This window comes from Stegostoma tigrinum, chromosome 21 (genome assembly GCF_030684315.1).
Source record: "Stegostoma tigrinum isolate sSteTig4 chromosome 21, sSteTig4.hap1, whole genome shotgun sequence".
NCBI lineage: Eukaryota > Metazoa > Chordata > Chondrichthyes > Orectolobiformes > Stegostomatidae > Stegostoma > Stegostoma tigrinum.
This window is the reverse complement of record NC_081374.1, coordinates 32,789,969-32,814,463: the sequence shown is the minus strand read 5'-3', so window position 1 is coordinate 32,814,463 and position 24,495 is coordinate 32,789,969. Positions and strand designations below refer to the sequence as shown.

The following is a 24,495-nucleotide window of genomic DNA, read 5'->3' as shown; positions in this document are numbered from 1 at the left end:
AGCAAGATTGTATATAGTTAAGGAAAGCAACTGAAGGTCCAGGTCATTATAGACAGAGTGGAGGTATTCCACAAAGAGGCCTCACCATGTAGAGGAGATTTTATTGTAAGCAGTGAATGCATGACTAGATTGAAAGAAATATAGGTAAACCACTGGTTCATCTTGAAGCTGTGTTTAGAGCCTTGAACAGTAAGAGGGGAGAAGGTAATAGGTGAAGTGTTGTAACATACAGCTCCTCACTCCATTTAGGGAGAAAACACTGGAGATGGCCAAACAAGAGCAGCACAGTTCACATGGGGATGGAAAGACGACAATGGCCACCCAATTCAGTAAGATTCCTTGCACCGTGTCATTGTCCCATTCATGTAAGGCAAACACATTCTTAACTTGCACTATCATTTATCATTTTATACAATTAATTCCTTCGCTTCCCCTGCGCAGGCACTAGTGGAACCAGTGAATTACCACCCAGTACCAAGAAGAAGCTTCAGCACAATCTCCACTTCTGAGGAGGAAACTAATCAATCTTCAGAGAATGCATTGGGAAGGCATTGGGTGCAACCTGCACCCTCCCCCATGTTGGAGACTTTCACTTTGATGCACTTTCTACCTTGGAAACAGAATCTGGTGAGCACATCACTGATACGTCACCACAACTGACTGAGGAACAAACACCCAAGGGCTAGGGCACGCAGAGGACTGCCAGAAACCAGAAACTTGGTTAGCATCAGGCTGAAGATAACACCACGGCCCTGGTCAATAATGGTTTTGACAATACGTACAGAGAAGCAAAGAAATAGCTGTCAGATTTGTCAGAGGTACTTGGTAAACTTGACCGAAGAATGCAGAAATCCACCAATGTTATTGGTGCTGTGCTGACTCTGGCACACATGCAGCCCCATGAATAGGTTTCTGACTGCACTGGACACCCAGAGCCATCGCACTCTATGCGCATGCCAGATATGCACACAGTCCATCACTCTCACCAAATGTTATTTAGCATTAGCGGCAAATTAAAAAGGGACAAGGGACCCCAATCACTCCTGATGCCACCTCCTATCAGGGAGCCAGCAGGCAGTCATAAGGAGAAAAAATCGCATACATAACTTCCTGAAATTTCTTACCAGGACACCCAAATGGAGCTGAGCCCCTTCATCAGGCCATAAGATATAGGAGCTGAAATAAATCATTCAGCCAGCAGGTTCACTGAATCCCTATGGTGTGTCAACATGCCCCTTTGGCCCAACAAGTCCACAGTGACCCTCAGAGCATCCTACCCACACCCATCTCCTACAACCCACCTAATCTACACATCCACGAACAGTGCGGACAATTTAGCATGGCCAATCCACCTAGCCTGCACAATTTTGGACTGTGAAACAGGAGCACCTAAAGGAAACCCACGCAGACACGGGGAGAATGTGTAAATTCCGCACAGACAGTTACCCGAGGGTGGAATCAAACTGTGTCCCTGGTGCTGTGAGGCAGCAGTGCAAACTATCAAGCCGTCATCTGCTCTGCCATTCAATCATGGCTGACAAGTTTCTTAACCCGTTCTCCTGCCTTCTCTCCATCACCTTGATCACCATACCAATCAAGGACCTATCTATCCCTGTCTTAAATACACCCAGTGACTTGGCCTCCACAGCCCGCTGTGGCAATGAATTGTACAGATTCACTCAGGTTGAAATTCCTCCTCATCTCATTTCAAAAGAGTTCTCCTTTCACTGTGAGGTTGTGTCCTCCTCCTACCTCTATGTGCGGTCCCAAACCCTGTGGACCACCAAGTGAATGAGGGTGAGCCTGTATCTGGACAGAACACTCTAAGCATGCTTGGGCTTTCTAAGCCTAACAAGTCCAGGGATTGTGTAGCCAAGTCTTCCAGGCAAACAGGGTCAACTACAGAGTTGGGGCCCTCCAACCCAGCTGCTGACCTAGGAATTGCACTTGGATGTAACAGGGGTAAAGAAGACGAAAAAAATATAATTACTGAGGCCACACGGGTTTCACAGATCCTATTTTAAACAATCTTGCACTTTTGTAACTATATGTTTTCTTAAAATGTATGCGCCAATGTATTTTAGCTGTTGTATCTGATTAAGTCAAACACAAGAGAGATGAAAAGTTTCTTCGGACATCCTAAGAATGAAAAATGCAGCAACGGCCAAGCATTCTTCATCTCTTAAGTACAATTGACTCCTTAACTGCAGTAGCATCAGATGTTAGAGATCCTTAAACTGTCACAGCGATGACTACAGCCAAGGCTTTGCATTTTGTAGACAACACTGAGTCTAAACACAGTGTGCAGGGACTGTGCTAGGGCCTGGCCTGCATGCATCTTCCATATTTACACCCACTTTGTCATTGACAGTATGGAATCAGCAATGACTTTGCACTTTTTTTTTCTTTTTTTTATTTGTTCATGGGGTGTGCTTATTGCTAGCTAGGAAAACATTTGTTGCCCAGTACTGAAAAGGAGTCATAATCGTCTTGAGAAGTTAACTCTGCTTCTCTCTTCATGAATGCCACCAAACTTGCAAAGCATCTCCAGAATTTCCTCTTTTTATTTCATGTTTCCAGCATCTGCAGTATTTTACCTTTATTCACTGCCCACCTGTCATTGGCTGGGCAACACACCAAATAAGATATTTATTTTCCCCTAAAGTACTAAACCAGATGGATTTTAATGGAAATTGAATGTGGTTAGTAATTTGCTTAGGTGTTTATAGCAGATTTCCACACATCCATGTGGTAAGATTTCCACTATGACAGACTTTTCAAGGAAGCTATTCAAGGCTGGGGGATAATCAATGGACAGCTAACATGTCCACTCTCCCATGACTGGTCTGCTGATAAAAGCTGCAAAAGGCCCTGACACACACTTTTGACCTTGTCTCAGCTAGTGTTCAAGCATTCAATGACAATTCTTTAGTCAACATGCACTCTAAGCACTGAAGGATTAGTGATGATGAAAGGATCAAAAAGAGATGCCTCATGACTGTTGAGAGGCTTTACTGCACAAGAATCTGACACAATATGCTGACTAAAGCCTTAATCTTAACACCATATGGTGTTAGATTCCCCTCTCACAAACTGCTGCTTTTTTCCTACCAATCAGGAGGACACGTAATGGGCACATACTTGAAAGTGGGATCTCCTGAACACATTGAACGATCAATCAGAATAATAACTCAATATTTATTGAGCTTCGGAAAAGGTTAAGGACCCCAACAATAACAAGGTTTGCATGTCCTTTCCACTTAACCAGACCTACTTCCAAGATTAACAGAACTTTCAACAGCAAAATCTAATTAAAGTGAAAACCCATCTCATTCATCGTGTGAGTAGGTTTCAAAGAGGTTATCCCTGGCTTCTCACACTCAATGATGCATTACTCTGTCATGCTTTCTTTGATCTCCCTCTTGGTTGGTGGCGTGACCCTTATCCTAAGATGTAAATAGCTGTAAATTCTCCAGATCATGTGCATCCAAGTCAAGCCATCCTTTGTCAGCTTCAGTTGTAAAGCACACAGCATGCCACAAAGCTCTACTGGACTGGTCCAGCATTGAGTTCTTACCTTAAGGAAGCCCACGATCCATTCTACAAATGCTTTGGCATTAATATGGACAGCGTTGTATCCTCATTCTGCTTAAATCTGGAGGTTTCTTTCCAGTGTTATCAGCATATTTGAAGGGGGTAGCTTTTGCCTCCCAACTATCATCACTGTATGGCCCAAGGCAGGAACCTAGATTCTCAAGTATGCAAGACTCTCAGACTCCCCTGGATATCCCTTGCACAGATCTTCAAGGTCTATGGTTACATGTAAACTGAACATCAGAATAGAACCTTTCCTGTTGGTAAACTCAGCAGGTTTGTCATTGGGTGTACTCAGAACAATATAGGCACATTTACAGCGTCCTGCTCATAGGGGAGTCCCATGAGATTCCATGCAGGCATTCACTTACTTGAAATAAGCCAAGGCCATAAATAAAATTGAGGCCACTAGATGGGCTTGCTACCCTTCTGAAAATTTATCCTGCTCCAGCAAATGACATCACGTAGTTGGAGCATACAGATTTCAGACAGTTAAAGAAAAAGACTGCGAGGTGAGTAGATACAGTATCTCATCATTCTTCTCCACTTCCTCTGTAGACCATCATTTCTTGCTTCTTCCTCTGGAGGTGGTGTGGGCAGCCACTGGTGGATGCTGACACAATTGTAATTGCTGTCTCCTTCTACGATGTCTTCATCCCAGAAACCCACATCGTGAATCTTGTTTGAACTGTTTCTAATACAAATATATCCTTCCTTAATTATGGAGACCAAGACTATTCACAATACTTCAAAAGTGGTTTCACCAAAGCTCTATATGGCCAATAACATGACTTCCTGCATTCCCCTTGGAATAGATGTCAACGTTTCATTTGTCTTTATAATCACCCTTACTATGGCATACTAACTTTTGTTTTTCATGTACAAAAACACCATCTACTGTTGCATTCTGCAGACTCCCTCTGTTTAAATAATACTCTGCTTTTCTATCACTTCCACTAAAGTGGACAACCGCATATTTTCCCACTTCATTCAAAGCGACCTGCATGACATCAATGAAGCAAGAGAGAAAGAAATTTTAGCAAAACTATGTGCTTATTCCATTTATGCCAAGCCAAATGAACCATAGGTAGCTCCCATTGAACACAGATATTTTGTGATTTCCCTTCAGTAACATTGTGGGAGATTTCTGTCAGGAAATCTTTATAGTTCCCTGCTGTGGTTCATGGAGGAGATCTGCTCCCTGAACACCCGGAACAAGCATGGCTTCCACCTGACGGCCTTTCTGTCTTCCTTCCTCTTATATACCTTATCTTTCTGTGTATGCATTCTCTTCATTCTCCTAGTCATGCTCAATTCCACAGATACTGCCTATTAATTTAAACATAGCCAGGGAGATTTTTGTTAGAACTCTTGAAGGCAATGTATACTCCATCACCAGTCACACTAGCTTTATTTTCTACAGACTTTGATGTTTCCATGTTTTAATCAAGAGAAATCACCAAACACTGGTTCAATTGAAGCAATGGCCAGAAACAATTCAAACAGCAATGAACCTGTAAGCATTAGATGTTCTCTTTAAATAATGCTCGGGTTGGGGTGGGTTGCTCTTGTTGCTGAGCACATGTTCAGCTGTGTGAGCACTTGGCTTTCAAACTGAGCCTCTGGTATCAAAGCAAGGCAACATTGTACGCTGAATGACAACATCATTGGTTGTTCTGCATATTTCCAGTGACTACATACTGTGCGTGCACAAATGCCCTGCCCAACATAACGTACAGTGCAACTCACTCTAAAAATGTGCACATGGCTGCTATTCTGCAGATTGATGGACATTTCTAGTTGCCAAAAATCTAGCACAAATGATCCCAATTTCTCACCCATTACATTTTATTCAATGTATCTGATTTGATTTTCTGACTACAAGATAGCAAATTAAACTGTGCTTGCAAACAATTGCTGAAGCCGACTAATTATTAATTTTAAGGAGAATTTGTAAATCTAAATTTTCAATATTAACCAACTCGAAACACATGGACAAAATCTGAGTAAATAACTACTTGATAAAAACAGGAGGTTTTGTTTATTTCATATTGTTCATAATTATCTTTTTTTGTCATCAATTGTTTCTCCCCTCTTTTGTTTTTAATTCACAGGATGTGTATGTCACTGGCCAGGCCAACATTTTATTGTCCATCCTTAGGGAAGTTAAAAGTCAATCACTTTACTGTGGATCTGGAGTCAAATGTCAGCTTTAACCATGTAATGATGACGGTTTTCTTTCCTAAAGGACATTGGTGAAACAGATTGGCTTCTCCTAACAATGGACAATGGTTTCATGGTTATCATTAGACACTTAATTCCAGATTTTTCATTGAATTCAAATTCCACCAACTGTCATGGAAGGATTTAAATCCATGTCCCCAGAAATAGTCCAATGAGAATACAACTAGGTCACTCCTCATCCAAATGTGAAGAGATTTTGCATTTATTGCTCAGCTGTTATATTCTGATACTTGTCCCTACAATTCTTCATATGTGAGTTATGACAATGGGTGTTGAGCAAATGTGAAGCAAAGCCATATTCCCTCCCTTGTCCAGGAGTGTATCTCGCCCAGGGATGCTAAGACCGTTTAACACACATCTTTCAAAACCCTCAAAAAAACTTTATTTAGATTTAAACTCGTGCTAGCTTGTTAAAAATCATTTTACATTTGGAAGGGAATGGCACAGATTTAGTCATAATGGAGCACAGACAGCTTCATCACAAAGCCAGTTCCCATGACCAAAAATTAGACACAAATTATCCCTGCTTAGACCAAATCAATGCAAGACAGCAGCAAATATCTCACACATGCAAATCCATTTATTACAACATTAGCGCCGACCATTTCTGTCTAAAATCATTCCGTATGCAGATTAACAGACAATGACAGAGAAAGAGGTTTACAAGCTGAAAGTTTCTGCAAAATGCTAGTACATGCGATATGAAGCCTATGTTAGCTGACAGTTTATGACAGGCGACAACAAAATCGTGCAGTCTTCAAATGATTTAATGCTTATGATGTTCAATGTTCATTCCTTCTGAATGCAGGCAACAGTGATTTAAAGAATAAAGTTATTTTAAAGCAACTTACACAGACAGAATTGGTATTTACTACATTCCATGTGCAATGATTTTGTCACAAATTGTACTAAATGATGAAAATGTCATAATGCATGAGGTGGAATGCGGCATCTTAGCCACTGATGCTGGTCACTGAATTTGTTTGCAAAACAAAATACTTTCCAATTGGCAACAAGTTTAATTCTGTTCCTTTAAAATCATTATATTTGTGTATGCTAAAAGATGTTTTTAGCCCTTTTTTTGCAGAAGTGTTGGCTGATCAGTTAAACTACTGCTGAAATGTTTCTGTCCAATATATTTGTGCCTCAGTTCCCATGAATTAATATAACGACATGCAGTCTTCCTGATTGGCAGGTTACAAATCTAAAGCCGGTTACAATACATACACAAGTATAAGACAAGATTAGATCCTTTTTTAAAAATAATATTATATGCTATGCAAGTAAGTAATGCTGATGCGTCAAAAACAATAAATTAAGCAGGTTTCCAATGTAACTGAATTCATAGAGTTGATTGCTGTGCTGACTCAAGCTACCAATAATTTTTCTCTCCACAAATCTTCCTTGAATATTCAGCTGGAATTGCTTAAGATGTAAATTGCTTCCTTAACATCAGTTTCAATCTTTTACTCTGCAGTGGTGAGAGAAGGTGTTTAAAGGGGGAACACTGGTATCAACACATAATTAATCCACGCCTAGGTGAAGGCAACTAGCATTCTGCACCAGAGCAGTTGTTGCCAAGAGCAAAAATGTTGGTATTATTGGCCAATGACAAAGGAACTGGCTAGTTATGGGCTGGCATGTAAACACACTCATGAGGTATTTTAGTTAACGGCTTCTCTTGAAACTAGTGAAGACAAATTCCACCCTTGTTTCATCCTGTTTACATTTGATGGGTAGTTTGGTAAGTCAGGGAGGCAAAAATGTAGCAGTGTTGCCATATTGTAAGATGTACCAGAACAAGCCACGTTGTAATGTATGGAAAGGCAGCTCCTATGCCATTGTGTAATATGCATCAGTTAACTTCTTACCTCTTTCTGATTCCTTGGAGTTAATCCCTCTTTTCTAGTTGGTGAACCTAGTAATCCAATAAAAAGGGGAGAGTCTGTGGCCATCCTTGCCTTGTTTTGGGATTGAGGAATTTTGATTATCTCAGTCTTGGTTGGGCTCAGGAAAAGATATAATCTATGATCACAGTCATAGACACAAATGATATGACGGTGACTACAAGTAAATAAAGCAGTGTTTAAGTGCTGTCCTCATCAAATAGAGAGAAAAAATCAATTAGGCACATGCATATTCTGAAGAACAAAAATCAGTGGCTTCACTGCTTTCAAAGTGGAGTGACTGACAAATACAATGAACATTTCACCATTATTATGTGAATGTCTATGTGGCACTTGAGGACAGAAAATGAGTTTTAGCCTCTCTTCATGTAAGAAATGATCATACATGATTTAGGATTGAAATATTTTTAGTATTAGGCCAAGCATATTTTGGAAAATGCTTCACTGAACCCTGGGGCAATGCAGTACTATTTTTTAAGCTTTATTAACCTTAGAGAGGATGTCAAAAATTCATGCAATCATATGTGGACATAAACACAACATGCAATTTTCTTCGTTCAGACTATAAGTAGGTCATTTGCACACAGAAATTTAAGACATACCTATGGGTTATCTGGGATCCCCTTAAACTAGACATGGTGTCTTCCAGATTCTGCCGAAGATCTACAATATTCTGAACAGTTCTTTTCCTCTGTGTCTCTGGATCTTTTAATCAAAAGAAAGAAAAGAAAATTATTACATTCATGGCAATCTTGATTTTCTTCCACACTGCTGAAATTCATCAAGATTAGCCAAATATCATTGATTTCTAACTAAAGTGTGCCAGGCATACACAAGAAAGGAAAGAAGATGCTTAGTGCGATATATGTGGGAAAGCGAACACAGCCATTCAAAAACTGGTTTCATATAAACCAGTTGACCCATTTTCCTCCAATTTTTCATGCCTACAAAGTTTGAAAAAAAACTTTCAATTAACTAATATTCAGTCAGGACTGAATGGAACAAAAGATATGAAGAAAAGATATCAAAAACAGTTGCTCAAAATTTATATCTGTGATAATGGGAACTGCAGATGCTGGAGAATCCAAGATAATAAAATGTGAGGCTGGATGAACACAGCAGGCCCGGCAGCATCTCAGGAGCACAAAAGCTGACGTTTCGGGCCTAGAACCTTCATCAGAGAGGGGGATGGGCTGAGGGTTCTGGAATAAATAGGGAGAGAGGGGGAGGCGGACCGAAGATGGAGAGAAAAGAAGATAGGTGGGGAGGAGAGTATAGGTGGGGAGGCAGGGAGGGGATAGGTCAGTCCAGGGAAGACGGACAGGTCAAGGAGGTGGGATGAGGTTAGTAGGTAGGAGATGGAGGTGCGGCTTGGGGTGGGAGGAAGGGATGGGTGAAAGGAAGAACAGGTTAGGGAGGCAGAGACAGGTTGGACTGGTTTTGAGATGCGGTGGGTGGAGGGGAGGAGCTGGGCTGGTTGTGTGGTGCAGTGGGGGGAGGGGACGAACTGGGCTGGTTTTGGGATGCGGTGGGGGAAGGGGAGATTTTGAAGCTGGTGAAGTCCACATTGATACCATTGGGCTGCAGGGTTCCCAAGCGGAATATGAGTTGCTGTTCCTGCAACCTTCAGGTGGCATCATTGTGGCACAATGATGCCACCCGAAGGTTGCAGGAACAGCAACTCATATTCCGCTTGGGAACCCTGCAGCCCAATGGTATCAATGTGGACTTCACCAGCTTCAAAATCTGCCCTTCCCCCACCGCATCCCAAAACCAGCCCAGTTCGTCCCCTCCCCCCACTGCAACACACAACCAGCCCAGCTCCTCCCCTCCACCCACCGCATCTCAAAACCAGTCCAACCTGTCTCTGCCTCCCTAACCTGTTCTTCCTCACCCATCCCTTCCTCCCACCCCAAGCCGCTCCTCCATCTCCTACCTACTAACCTCATCCCACCTCCTTGACCTGTCCGTCTTCCCTGGACTAACCTATCCCCTCCCTGCCTCCCCACCTATCTTTTTTTCTCTCCATCTTCGGTCCGCCTCCCCCTCTCTCCCTATTTATTCCAGAACCCTCAGCCCATCCCCCTCTCTGATGAAGGGTCTAGGCCCGAAACATCAGCTTTTGTGCTCCTGAGATGCTGCTGGGTCTGCTGTGTTCATCCAGCCTCACATTTTATTATCTTGCTCAAAATTTATTCCAGTTTGAATGAATATAACAAGGTGTAGAGTTGGATGAACAAAGCAGGCCAAGCAACTTGACAGGAGCTGGAAAGCTGATGTTTTGGGTGTACACCCTTCTTCCCCACCTACACTCACCGTCACTGGCTCCACCTCTGCCTCTTGACCTGTCCGTCTCCTCTCCACCTAACTTCTCCTTTATCTATCTTCTATGCGCCTCTCCTGCTCTCCCTACTTATTTGAGAATCCCTTTCCCCTCCCCCATTTCTGAGGAAGGGTCTAGGCCTGAAACATCAGCTTTCCAGCTCCTCTGATGCTGCTTGGCCTGCTGTGTTCATCCAGCTCAACACCTTGTTGTCTCAGGTTCTCCATCACTGGCAGTTCTTACGATCTCTCTCCAGTTTGAATCAATATTGTTAATGCTGATGTATTAGATTTAAAACATCAAATAATTTGGAAATTCCAGCAGATTTAACTATAAACACAACAGAACCCAGAAAATTGCAGGCTTTCTGCTCCAGTTACTATATATTTAAATTAAGGGACTGTTTAAGGCTCTAGTTGTTTGATTCTGCTTTCCATTTTTTATACTCGGAAACACATTGTAAATGGAGGGGTAAGTCAGGCCTGTAGCCAAAAGTGCCAAAGTCTTCACTCCTCACCAGATGGACAGGAAACTTGAAGCCAAAGACTGCCCGCTATATGAATTCAGTAGTGTCAGCTGAATCAGTTTGGGTTGTTACCAGCCTGATCGCTGGCTGCAAAACAGCACGAAACTCCAGGGAGAACGACTGATATTACTTTACTCCACATAAATTCCACCCCCAATAAAGGACTGCAGGGAGTTATATGAAAGTCCACAGCCAACAAGCTCCTCTCGATGGCTCTGTGATATACAATGCAAACAAGTTTTGCATACTGATGGAGGAACATCAAAATAAATATTTTGCATGTTATAACAATGAAATCAGATGATATATTATGCTGCCAGGTTAAAAGACAAAACATCACCAAAAAAAGGCAGTATAATTATTATATCTTCCAAATGACAGGAAGCTGCATATCAAGACAATCTAAAAAGAGGAACATTAGATGTTCTAAGCATAAATTTAAATAAATAGCTATTTATAAGAAATTATGAACGACAGCAATGTCCCTCTTTTGTCTACTTTAGTTGATCTTGTGAGCGTTTGTTTGGATAACAATCGGTGATGAGATTATAGGAAGTAATGAAGTTGAAAGATCAAAGACTGAGAGAGCTGAATTAATTTATACAACTGGTTCAGAGTAATCTCTGCATCTCCACCAATACAGCTTCAGCTTCCCGGGAGATTCAGTAACTCCCTGAAGACAATAATCGCTGTGATGTTCTCTGCTGTATTTTAAGTAAAGTACAAAGAAACAGATGAGATTGTACAAAGTAACTTGATTTAAATTCTCCACTAATAAGACTGAAGTTCTCTATTTAAAAGCTCATTGCAATAGTTTAGTTTTTGTTTTAAAAAGAGAAATACATACGGCCACTGCACACACCACTGGCTTCAGCTGGTGATCGAAGGATATTTCCAAGGTGATTTGTCCTATCTTTGGTTGAAGAATAACAGACGATTTATGTTTTCAATCATCTGATTTACTACCTTAAGGAAATTAAGTTTGAATCAAACACTTTTAGTCAATTTTATCCCTCTGATTTAGAAATTATCAGGATATAAACTTGGACATTCCTCGTGAGTCAGTGCAGTTCAGTTTATATACTGAACGATTCCTTTTTAACTATGATGCTTGGACAGAAATGGAATAATGTGTGAATGTTCTAGCCTGTTGGAGTCACATGACATCTGCAATGAGGGACACACTGTATTGGTGGATTTTTTAAACTTCACTTCAATGAAGTCCTTCTGTTGAACACACAGTTGTGTTGTACACTCAGAATATGTGCTTAAAATGTTTATATATGCTTAAATATATAATGGGAAGGTGTATTTAACAGTAGGGAATAGGAGAATGGGGCATAGGAAACTTTGGCTACCATGCTGCTCAGGCAGGCTTGGCAAATCAGTTGGTCTTTACCTGCAACCAATTCTGTATTAGGTGGATTGACCATGTTAAATTGCCCATAGTGTCCAAGGATGTGCAGGCTAGGTGGATCAGCTATTAGAATTGCAGGATCACAAGTGGAGGCTGCAGGGATGGGTCTGGGTGGTTTGCTCTTTAGAGGGTCAGTTTGGACCTGATGGGCCAAATGGCCTGCTTCCCCATTGTAGGGATTCCATTATTCTAATCCCTATTTCTACTATTTGGCAATGTTCAATAACAGTTCAATCATCTAATATCCATAGACTTCTATTAATTAGAATTGTTGCAATGGTGTACATGTGATAATGTCATATTGCAGGCCTGGTCAGGAGTCTCACTCACTGAGAGCGCATCCTGAGAAAATGCTTAAGCACATTTGTTTGAACTTGATTTTCCATCCATACTGGATTTTTAAAGATACGGGGAACATGGGCATAATTTGCAGATATCTGCTTCTTAATGGTGAATCTTCAAATGGCAGAGAAAGAAAATAATTGCCTATATTGCTCGTCTCAACACTGTAAAATCACCAAGTCTATCTTAAAGAGGATTTGCATGTGTGATTCAGTCAGTTATGTCAGTTCGTCTTCTCTTGAGTGGTGTGTTTAGTATGTGTTTGCTGGCCCAAGGATCTCACTGTTCATTTCCTGGTGTCCTCGTGTTTCACAATTACAGCCATTCACAGCTCATTAAAGCTGCGTCCTCCATGCCATCTGTGGATATTAGGTGATTGAACTGTAAATTGAACATTGCCAAATAGCAGCTATAGGGATTAGAATCATAGAACCCCAAGAATGGGGAAGCAGGCCATTTGGCCTATTGGGTCCAAACTGAGCCTCCAAAGAGCAGCACAACCTCACCAGTCTATCCCTGTGAGCCCACATTTCCAATAGCTGATCCACCTAACCTGTACATCCCTGGACACTACCGGAAATTTAGTATGGTCAATTCACCTAATCTACAAATCTTTGGACGGTGGGAGGAAACAAGAACACCTGGATGCAGGAAGAATGTGCAAATTCCACACAGACAGTCACGTGAGAGTGGAATTGAACCTGGGTCCCTGGTGCTGTGAGGCAGCAGTGCTAACCGCTGAGCCACTGTACTTCTAGATTAATTTGGGCATTCTTCTCTATCAACTAGCTCTTTGCTCTCCTTAAATAAAAAACAAGGGGGTTATAATGCTGTACCTTTGCTTCCACAAGGCAGGAATAAACCTGAAGTTTATATGCCAGAGAGCTTAATTTGGTGATGGGTTAAATCTTGGGAACTATAATTTAGACTATTAAAGGGCACTTAGACAGTGTGAATTAACAGTTGAAGAAAAGAAGAAGGAAGGAATCTAACTCAACCAATGACTGTGGAGTAACCTACCTGGTATCCCTTACAAAGGTTTGAAAGAAAGCACTAGGAATGCTCAGTGTTTATTTTGTGTTATCTTTCATGGTCTAGGGCACCAGACAATAATAAAATGAAATACAGACAGTAGTAATATGAAAACAGCTATGCATCTGCAATTAAAAAAGATAACTGCAGCATTCATCTTTTGTTATCGTCCCTCACATGTTGAGTGAAGTGTGACTAATGTGCATTGTATGGCAATATAATTATTTTAAGCAACTACATGTGAGTACCATCAACTCAGAATATCTGAAAACAAGCAAATGTCTTCCTCAGCTGCTATAAGAATCTGGTCACCGACAAAACAGCATTTATTCTTTTGCCACTCTGATCAAAGCTACTCCTTCATTACTCTTCAGACTGCTTCCAAAATTGTTCTCTCTCTTCTATCCTCTGGAAATTCTCAGTTCTACTTTATTGTTCACAGATGCAACGTTATAAAATGCATTCATTGTCTGATCTTAAAAAATGACTTATTCTGTGCAAATCAATCTCTTGCTAAGCTATTTGAACAGATGCTTGGTAGAATTTTCCTAGCTCTCCAGTGGCATGGGCAAAGGCAAAACGTTTTGGAAAATACAGCAAGATTGAAAAACTTTGAGTCTTGATGCCAAGAAGACAAATTCCAATTTTCCTCTTCAGGTATCAGAGAATCCCTATAGTGTGGAAGAAAGCATTTTTGGCCACTGAGTCCACATTGATCATCCAAAGAGTATCCCATCCAGACCCAGGCCTAGACCCCTACCCTATCCCTGCAACCCCACATTAACCATGGCTAATCCAGCTAATCTACACATTCCTGACACAATGGGCAATTTATCACAGCCAATCCACCCAACCTGCATATCTTGACCTGTGGGAGGAAAACAGAAAACCCAGAGGAAATCCGCACAGACATGGGGAGAACGTTCAAACTCCACACAGACACTCGAGAGTGGAATCGAACTCAGTTCCCAGAGACAGCAATGCTAGCAACTCTGATGCCCTACGTGCCACCCAGTTTCAATGCCAAGTTTTGAACCTTGTTAATAAGCAGTGACTACCTTATTTCTGTGCATTAGCATCTCATCGTTAGTAAACTCAACCTTGCGTGTATAAACAGTTCATGATTCTCCCATGCACTGCTGGCAAACAAGATGGCACCTATTCCTGATGAGAAAGTCAGCGTGATTAAGTGGCAGAAGCACCTTGCTGCCTGCTTACCTTAATTTCCAATCACCAACATCTTATCGCATGCTCCATGAGCAGTGACTTCCCTTTGTCTGCAAAAGAGGCAATAACTAAATATCAGCTTCCCCACATTATCATGGTCAATCTCAGACCAATGTATAATGTACCAGCAATTCACCATTGCACATTGGAGCTCACAGGCACCTTATATTGCAATGCCCCTGTCAAGGTCACTATGTATGAAGGGACACAACTTTCTCTTGCAGCTGCAAGGGCTGTATTCCTTAGCTTTTAGCTTGCTTCTGTAGTGAGCACACACCGTGCACTTTTGCATGCTCATAACATCTCTGGCTTACCTTGCCATTTAGCCCATCATTCAAAATCTACAGGCACTGTACTTATTCTGTACTTACAGGCTAACAACTTACAGTAGCTCTGTCTTTCCCTACTATTTAGTGTAAACAGAAAGCTAGGCAGTTTGTCACAGTTGCAAGCACTCAATACTCAAAGGGTTGGGCTTGTTCTTATATGACACCTTGCGACCTCAATGTCACATATGCAGCTTAACAGGCAAATACGATGCATGTGCTTCAACCAAATGACTATATTTGGTACTGTTTGCAAGTCAAAGTCCTTAGTGGAATGCAAGAGGACAACGACTAGTCATGGATTGCTGCAATACCCAAAAAAGTGGCTCATCCATTTGCAGTCCAGGGGGTATACCACCAGCAGTTAGGCATTCGGTGTGCCCAGGTTCAGGGGCCTGACTCTTGCAGGTCAAGTCCAACCAATCCAGGGATCACAGATACATCAGTCAGGGAGCTATGGAGAAATCAGTCCGTGCTGTTCTCACAAATCAATTTGTGGAGTGGGCTATGGTCAGTTCTGGAGGTTTGGGTATCGATTGTCAGGAGAACAGTCTTACAACAAGGAAAAAATAAATGATTGCCAACAAATGCAGAGTGAGCAGACTAAGATTTTTCTTGTCTACAGAGTTGGGGTGGACTTATTTGCAACTTCAAATCACGGTGGAATGTGACACATCTTACAATGAATGGGGTTTAGCAAATCATCACCACTCTGGTTTCAATGGAAGTTTAGTGGTTTATTCCAGTGGGGCTATAGTATACTGGCCTCTATTAGTCAACACATTGAGTTTCAGAGCAAGGAAGTTATGCTCAAACAGGCAGATCATAACTTGGTGAGGCCATAGCTAGAGAATTGTGTGCATTTCTGGAACTCAACATCATAGGATGGATGTGATGACACTGGAAAGGATGCTGAGCAGATTTGCCAGGATGTTAGAGATAATGAAGTGTGGAGCTGGATGAACACAGCAGGCTCAGCAGCACAAAAGCAGATGTTTCGGACCTAGACCCTTTTTCTGATGAAGGGTCTAGGCCCGAAACGTCAGCTTTTGTGCTCCTAAGATGCTGCTTGGCCTGCTGTGTTCATCCAGCTCCACAATTTGTTATCTCAGATTTTCCAGCATCTGCAGTTCCCATCATCTCTTACCCGGATGTTGCCTGGGCTACAGGGTTTCAGTTATAAAGAGACAGTGCATAGATTGGGAGATACTAAGAAGCACAGATGCTGGACTCAGAGATAACACAGTGTGGAGCTGGAGGAACACTGCTGGCTAGGCAGCATCAGAGGAGCAAGCAAGTTGACATTTTGGGTCAGGACCCTTCTTCAGAAATGGGGACGGGAAGAAGCTCAGAAAAAAATAGAGAAGGGAGTTGGAGAACGTAGGTGGGATGGTGATAGGTAAGTGCAAGTATTGAGTGGTAGGGATTGGTCAGTGGGGTGGGAGGGGCAGATATTTGGCACAGAAGATGGACAGGTCATGTCAGGTCAAGAGGCAGGAATGAGAACAGAGGGTTGGTCATGGGATGTGGCCGGAGTGGGGAGATTTTGAAACTGGTAAAATCCACTTTTGGGCCAGTGGGCTGTAGGCTGTGGGCTGTAGGCTCCCACTGTGGAATATTGGAATTGTTTTCCTTGGTGTGGAGAGGGGTCACGATTGACATATATAAAATTATGAGCAGCTTAGACAGGGTGAACGGGAAGAAACGTTTCTCTTTATGGAAGGGTCAATAAACAAGGGGCATAGATTGAAGGCGTGGGGCAAAAAGGGTCAGATGCGATGTGTGGAAAAGCTTTTTCACCCAGAAAGTGGTGGGACCTGGAACTCTCTGCCTGGAGCAGTAGTGGAAGCAGAAGCCCTCATAACATTTCAGAAATATTTAGATGCACACTCGTGATGTCAGAGAATACAAGGCTAAGTGCTGGAAATATTCATTAGGATCGTTAAGCGGTTGTTTTTAACTAGCACGAATATGATGGGTTGAAGGGGCTTTTTCATTACTGAAGATCTCTATGATTTTATGGCACAACAATGAGCTCAGCGAAGGACTATGGGATAAAGTTGAGGATATCATCCATGAAAGAAAAGAATTGGACAGTAATATGGGCAGCCTCAGAGCTGATGGCATTGATATGGACAACAACTCAAAACAGAAGTGGAGTGCTGTGGGTTGTGGGGAGGTAATGAATCTTAACTAGCAGGCAGAACCTGGAACTCTCAGAAGCACAAACTGTGGGTCGTCATCTTCGACCAGACCTCAACTGTGCATTAAGGAAGAACAGTAGCTGCCAAAAGCTTCAGGGTGGAGATGACCTAATTTTTTTTTTGGTCTGTGGATCAGAGTCTACATTTTTGCGCAATGGAGCTGAATCTGGATGGTAGTTGAGATTTGGTCATTATCCATCCTTGGATGCATGTGTACTCTCTTGTTCAACACACAGGTAGGATTAATTTTTGCCTTCAAGGGAAGTGTGCTCTCATGAATGATCATGAACTCATAGTGCAGGTGGCGCTTCCATCCTTCACAGCATATTGTTGCATGATAATGGTGCCATCATGTACAGATCATCATTAGTATGAAGAGAAGTAGAGGCTTACCCACCAAAATGCCTGCATAGCGTGACAGAAAACCATCCACGTAAATCTCAGAAGTAATGGATGGCCGAATAATGAGAAAACTCAGTGCAGTGAATCAATCTTTAACAGTGGATTAGCCCTATGCAAGCAGACTGCTCGGGGCAGCAGGTTCCATTTCTTGAAAGACATTGATAAACCAGTTGAATTTTTCAGTCAAATTGACAGTTGCCTTATGTTCATTATATGCTCAGGATGGTCTTTGTGAATGAGACCACCTCTGCTTGCTTGCTCATCCTGCTTTCATTTTTGAGGCAAGAGGCCTTTGATTATGAGATGTCTGATGCTATCTCTGGAAGAAGATCCATCTCATAGATTTGTAGCACCAATGGGACCAGTGGCCTCTACTTGTACTACAGGAAGCTTAGAAAGAAAAAAAAAACAGCCCTGAGTGCCCTAAAACCCATGTAAGCCATCTCACTGGGGCTAGGCTTCAGCCAAGTGTTGATGTGTATAGGCATGCTGGACAGGGCAAGGAATTATTCACAGGTCCAACCTCAGGTTTGTAAGAGCTCTGCCCAAACTGATTCAAGGTTCAAGGACTCCACCTGCGCTATTTGCACCATACTGCTTCTGGTATCCAAGCATCTGCAGATGCTTGGACAGATTCATAACTGCCATGGGCAGCCAGGTCTAGCGCATTCAATTCCTGCTGAATATAAGTACAGGCTTGGACATCATTACTGTAGTCATTGGTACTTAGCACTAACAGCAAAGTGATAGAAGGATGAACTTTGACCTCACTTCAGATGCATCCTCTTCACAAGAAGATAGGTTAGTACCAATAGACACCCAGCCAGAGAAGAACCACATGCAGGCTCCCCAGAAGTCTCCTCTACAGACAGTCCAAAGGTGTTGATCTTCTACTTCTACCCTGCCTCCTACTTTCAGTCCCTAGGGAAGTTCAAGACAAGGAGGGTGAACCCTCATCTCGGTAGGGCATACTCAACATGTCGGGAACTTGTAGCGATAGACACCTCTCGACTCTCCTGATCAAAACTCCAAGGTCAACGATTTGCACTGCAGGTTTGACTTCACTGTGTCCACTTCATCCGCAAAGCCCTCGGCTGCATTGAGATATAGAAGGAGTGAAAGGAAGAAGACCATCTGAGGATATAGGTGGCATGGGTGAAACTTCATCCTTATATTTCTTAGAAATTGTTCACTGTTCATCATCAGCTGTGTGAGTGAAGAGCATTCTTGCTGAAAACACATGAATAAAGATACACAGTCTAGCCATTCTTCATTCCAAATGAAGTTGTACAGTCCAAGGTGCGAAGTGAGTCGTCCCTGCACCATGTGCAGTCCTTGGGACCTAGGAATGTCTTTCCCTCTTAGGTTAACTAGAATGAATCTCTTCAAACTCCCATATATTGCCATAAATGATATTTGTTCAGGATGATGTCTGATGTGGTTAAAAGTGCTTGGGACTAGGACTTGCACACTACCCAGTCGGTTGATTCACCAGGTTCATACACAACATTTAGCAAACACAGGTGCCTTTCACCTATGTTGCACAGGTGTCTGTTTAATGCTATTGCCCTTTGAAGTGCATCATGTTGCTCAAAAATAGAGCCAGTTCCCTCACAAAGTGAATCTTACCCACTCACTCCAGGTTTGACGGCAGTGATTTTCACCTCCCATCAATCCCTTCAGCTTTGACCTTCCCTACAGCCCCACCCAAACAGTTTATTTAACTGTCCATTTTCCCACTTTATCCCATGAGCCTCAGGCATATTAAGAGATCAGGTCAGGCATAGAGGTACACTGTCCACACAACACACAACTCTCCCCCTCTGTTCCCCAAACCAGGATGCTACCTACTATCAGTGACAAACCACTTTTCATCCCCTGTTCTTATCATCTCCCTCCCATATATTTTGAGTTGCCCCTTCACAGTCATGGTCCCCTCTGCATCCCAAAATGCTGCCTCCAATCCCCAGCCTTTTCCAGCTTCCCTACCACAGCAGTGGCTCCTGATAGGACTGATCTTTAGCAGACACAGCTTTAAGTGACTTGGACAGACATTTCTGATTCATGGCTGACTAGACCCATGATTGACCTGTGTGTAGCTCTCTGACTAACTTAGCCCAATTCTCAGACTGGAACTACGGGGTTGACTGGAGTTCACTTTTCACACTGTTGTGATGTGGAAACTCCCTGTCCCTGACCACCCTGACTGTATCCATGCCCCTGGACTGATGTTGTTGTCTGCCCTTGACTTATTATGCCAAAACACTCTGAAGAAGGCTTGAGTTCACTGAGGACTATCTCTGCAGACTACAGACATGATCATTTGGTTGAAGCACATGCAGTATCTTTGCCCCGTTTGCTTCAGTCACATGGTCCAGGTATTAGATTGATGTCACACAACGTCAAAGAGCAACATATCCATCCCCTTGACTCATCATTGCTGGCAATCATGAAAAGCTGCCTGGATTTTGTCTGTAATGAAAGGCAAAATAACACAGAAGTACTATGAGCCTTACTGAGGGAGCAAAGTTCAAAAAGACAAGGAAAGCAAGACAGAAATATTGTGAAAATCAACAGATGTACCAAATGATCAAGAGTGAAGAGTGCCTGTGTGGAGCTCAGAGATGTACCATGGCCAAATCCAGGAGATGGGTGCCAATCCCTGTGCACAAAGTGCCCTGGCTACAGTATTCTACAGAAAGATGCCAGTGTGCTCTTAAGTTCAGTATTGAAGTGCACAAAAGTTTTGAAGGTACACCTGAGAGGGTGCCATAAGGATGTGTTGGGGCTGGTACGTGTCCAATGCCAACATTTGTTGAGAGTGGATGAGGGCACTCACTCCCTGCGGACTGTGCCGAGATTTCGGTGGCCCCTGTCCAAGACTGAGGTGTGGAAGAAACTGAGCTGGAGTCTTTAGATACCTGCTCTGACTTTCATGTCAAGAATTGGCACTGTCTAGTTTCTATTCAGCGAGTGAGAGGATGAGAAAATGCATATAAATAAGGTGAGTTTAGATAATAATGTTACAATTACATTTGCAAATAGGTTCAAACAGGGTTCTCACTGATCATTAACAAAGTTTTTGCCTCAGCATTAAACACTTAGTTGGAGAACAGAATTTTCGCTCTCTATGCCAAGAATCTCATTAGTACCATTCTTATCCTAATTTCTCAATTTTCTGTGAAGTTCATGTCATTCAGGTGGCTGGCAAGATTCTGCCCAATGTGTTGATGGAATGGAATGAATGCATGTCAGTGAACAGAAGGGTTACGGTACATAGATCGCATAAACAGTGCAGAAATTGGATAATGTGCCCTAAGTTTGGATCACTTGTCAATCATTGCAAAATGTAAGAAGTTCTGTTTTCCAGGATTGTATTTAACACTTACTCTGTTCGACTGACACCAAGGACACCTGTTCACCAAGGGAGATAGAGGCCAACTTATTCTGTGCAGTGTTCAAATCAAACAACAAGGACACAATGATGCCAAGCTATTTATTCATTGTTGCGGTTAGTTAGCTTATAATTCAAATCTCCATTTGCTTTGACAGCAAAGTTTTCTTGCAATCTATCATCTGAATTTTTCAGTTTGATGTTGTTCCATAATTCTGACTACTGATGAAGACTGGACATTGTAGATGTCTAACTCTTTACAAATACAAATAATAAAATGTGAGTTTCAGATTTTTATCCAGTGATTACTTCCTCTGGATGGGAAACTGCTACATCATAGTTCATTTAAGGATGCTTGTCAATATACTGCAGACATGAAAATGTTAATTTCAAGTTCACTCATTTATCAATTTAAATGCAAAGATCTGTCTGCCACAAGTACTTTATGAATTCTTACTTAAACTGGGTTAGAAAGTCTCTGATCTATTAAAAATAGTTGTCACGAGATTTCCTCTGCTGGTGATAGGGAGGTGTTGTTTGTTTTTGTTTAATGTATTTGGCATAACTCTAAGTGGCTCTTTCTATACTTGTACAGTGGTTGCCAACTAGCAATTAGAGTTCAGACATTAGTAATATCGCCTGAAGTCCAAGAACATTTTTTACCAACTAGATGTTCATAAGGGATAGGGGTGCGGGTGCTCCAAGTGATTGTCATTTATATGTAATTTCTTATTGTCGGCAACTCAATATTTTTATTGTCAATTTGAAGTAATAGTGCAATGCATTCTGATAAAACAGCTAAACAAACAGTTACCCCAACAAGTAAAATCACAGAATCAGAGACCACATCTGCACTGAACTGGGATTTCAACTCGTCAAAGCAGAAGATACCACAGCTCTTATGCAGACATACCACCTGAGCTCAAGGGATTGACTTCCAATGTTATCACAGGAAATTATATTGGAGCTCTCCATTACGTAGCAGGAACATTTCATTATATTTGTGGTATTTTTATTCTAACTGTCTGATGTATTTAATTTCTGTCACTGTTGTACAAGTATCATCATTATGCTGTCAGAATTATAGCCTTGGGTTTTAAACAATCTTTACACAATATTGTCAATGCCTCTAAAAAAATGTATTTAAAATTCAGGAGAATCCAATCATTTCCCAGTTTCTTGAGTCAATTCCTTTTTGAGAAGTGAATTACAACTTTGGAGAAGTAAGTTCTTTATAGAAGATACTACTATAATAAAAACATATTTATCATTAAATATTAATATCTATAACACAACTTGAAACCAGATAAAGGGATATGGAAAGTATTAATGATGGTTGTGATTGTGTTAGGACGTGAACAATCAAGGTCAAGTAAATACAAATCAATATTGTCATTTTAATGATGAGTAAGGATGTATTGGCAAGTGCTCATGTATGAGAAAATTATTCATCTTGTTCTCCAAAAATATTATACATCCTGTTTTGTACCTCCCAACAAGCTCTGTTTATCATCTGCTTCCTCAAGGGGAAATTTTGATGCAGAATGAGATCAGATTCAAAACATGAGTGCATAATTCAGGTTATTTGAAAAGTTTTTGCAGAGTACTTCAATTGCATAAACTCAACATGAGTTGAAAATAAACCTGTGATTCCCACACTAGAAACCATTTAATGCCTTTCATTTTCATTCAGGGGTATTTCAGAAACATAAACTTTTATTAGTGAATATTGTCTGCATTCATGGATAATTCTTAGCTAACAATGATAGCAAAATGTTTTTGACAAGTATTTAGACTAAAATTGTAGAAATGGCAGATCTGAGTAAATGTCATTTTGTTTGCAAAGTAATTTAACTTCCAAATTTAAAATACATCTCATGCAGACCAATGCGAACACAATTTTCTAACTGTCTGATATTAGACTGAAGTAGAAACAAGTTCTTGTATTTTCAGCTGCATGTAACTTTCCAGCTGCAAGTAAAGTACAGCCAAAAATCTGTTCAATTTTACACAGGGGATTATTTCTGGATTTTTGCCTCAATCGATTATAAAATGTTGTAATGGGTCAGTTGTTTTTTTGCATTATAGTTGTTCTAGTTCAGCTCTGCAATTTATTTAAGTGAGTAACATTAGTCACATTAAGTATGGAGTGGATAATAAGCATGTAGCCTCTAAGGTCAACTTTACATTCACTTTTATTTGTAAAAATCCATAGGATATCTCCATCAGAAACACAAAGCTGCAAATCAACCTTCTTCTCAATAGAGTTGATTACGTGAAGATATGAATTCAAACATTTGCAGTCTTTTACATTTCAATAACCACCATCTGGTGTAATGATATTCTAGAACTGTGAGAATACAGGCTGCACACTCACATTTAACAGCTAAAACCGAGAATTTCAAATAAAGGGAAGATTTCCTTCAGGCAATAAGTGTGAAGGAATTACAAGCATATCCTTATGAATGGGAGAAGTGGTTTCTCATAAGTTGGTATATCATAGTCATTTCTAATGTCATAGAGTCATTTACAGCATAGAAAGAGGCCATTCAGTTCAGCAAATGTCGCACATCTCTCTTACAGCAACCTGATCAGACCTACTCTCTGATCAATCCCCACAGCCTGGTAGGTTCATTTCCTTTGTGGGCCCACCCAATTTCCTTTTGCATTATTATTTTCACTTCCTCCACCCCAGAGTTAACATATTCCAGGTCATTACCACTCACAAAGCAAAATTTCAACCCTCCCTCCCTATTAGTCCCTGCCCAAAATCTTGAAAAAAGACTGTATCACTTTGTCCTTCTACCATCAGCTGATGTGGAGTTCTTTCTTGTCTAAGCCCACTATAATTTTACGTACCTCCATAAAATCTCTTCTCAATCTCTTTTGCTCCAAGGAGCAACCCCGGATATTCCAACCTAAACTTGTAATTGAATGCCCACACCCTCTTCTGCACTCTTTGATGGGCCTTCACATATTTCCGAAAGTGTTGTGATCAGAGCTGAACACAAAATCGTAACTGAAGACGAACTCGAGCTTAATAAAAGTTCAGTATGTACATTCCACTCATTTGTACTCAGCATGTATATTTATAAAGCCCACAATTCTTTACATTTTGCTGACAACTCTCTATATGTGGTGCTGTCTTCAAAGGCTGATGCACTTTCACTCCCAGAGACCCTCTGTTCCCCCGAAAACCCTTCACAATTTTTCCTCTATACTTATACTGTCTTTCATGATCCCTTCTGTCAAACTTGCCAATTGACATTTTCTGCATTTAATTCTATCTAACATTTGAATGTCAACTCTGTTAGCCCATTTCCTGTTGCAAGCAACACAGAAAGCATGTTTAATTTTTAACATTACTTGAAGAATTTCTATCCATCCAAAGGGATTGGGTAGGAGGATTGGGATGGGTCTGGGAATGCTGCTTTTTGGAGGGTTGGTGTGGACTCAAAGGGCCAAATGGCCTACTTCCGCACTGTAGGGATTCTATGTTCCAAACTGCCTAAATGAGTATGACTATTATTGCACATTTACCCGTTTCTTAAAAATAA

General features: G+C 41.4%; 1 protein-coding gene across 2 annotated transcripts in view; it reads right to left on the bottom strand.

The window, feature by feature from the left end:
• LOC125463028 (neuron navigator 1-like) overlaps nucleotides 1-24,495 on the bottom strand; it is a 618,648-nt gene that overhangs the window by 341,637 nt on the left and 252,516 nt on the right. For both annotated transcript variants that reach the window (XM_059653430.1, XM_048553660.2), the window contains one exon: nucleotides 8,348-8,450. In XM_059653430.1, the coding sequence (XP_059509413.1) occupies nucleotides 8,348-8,450 (103 nt within the window). The remainder of the gene's footprint in view (nucleotides 1-8,347; nucleotides 8,451-24,495) is intronic.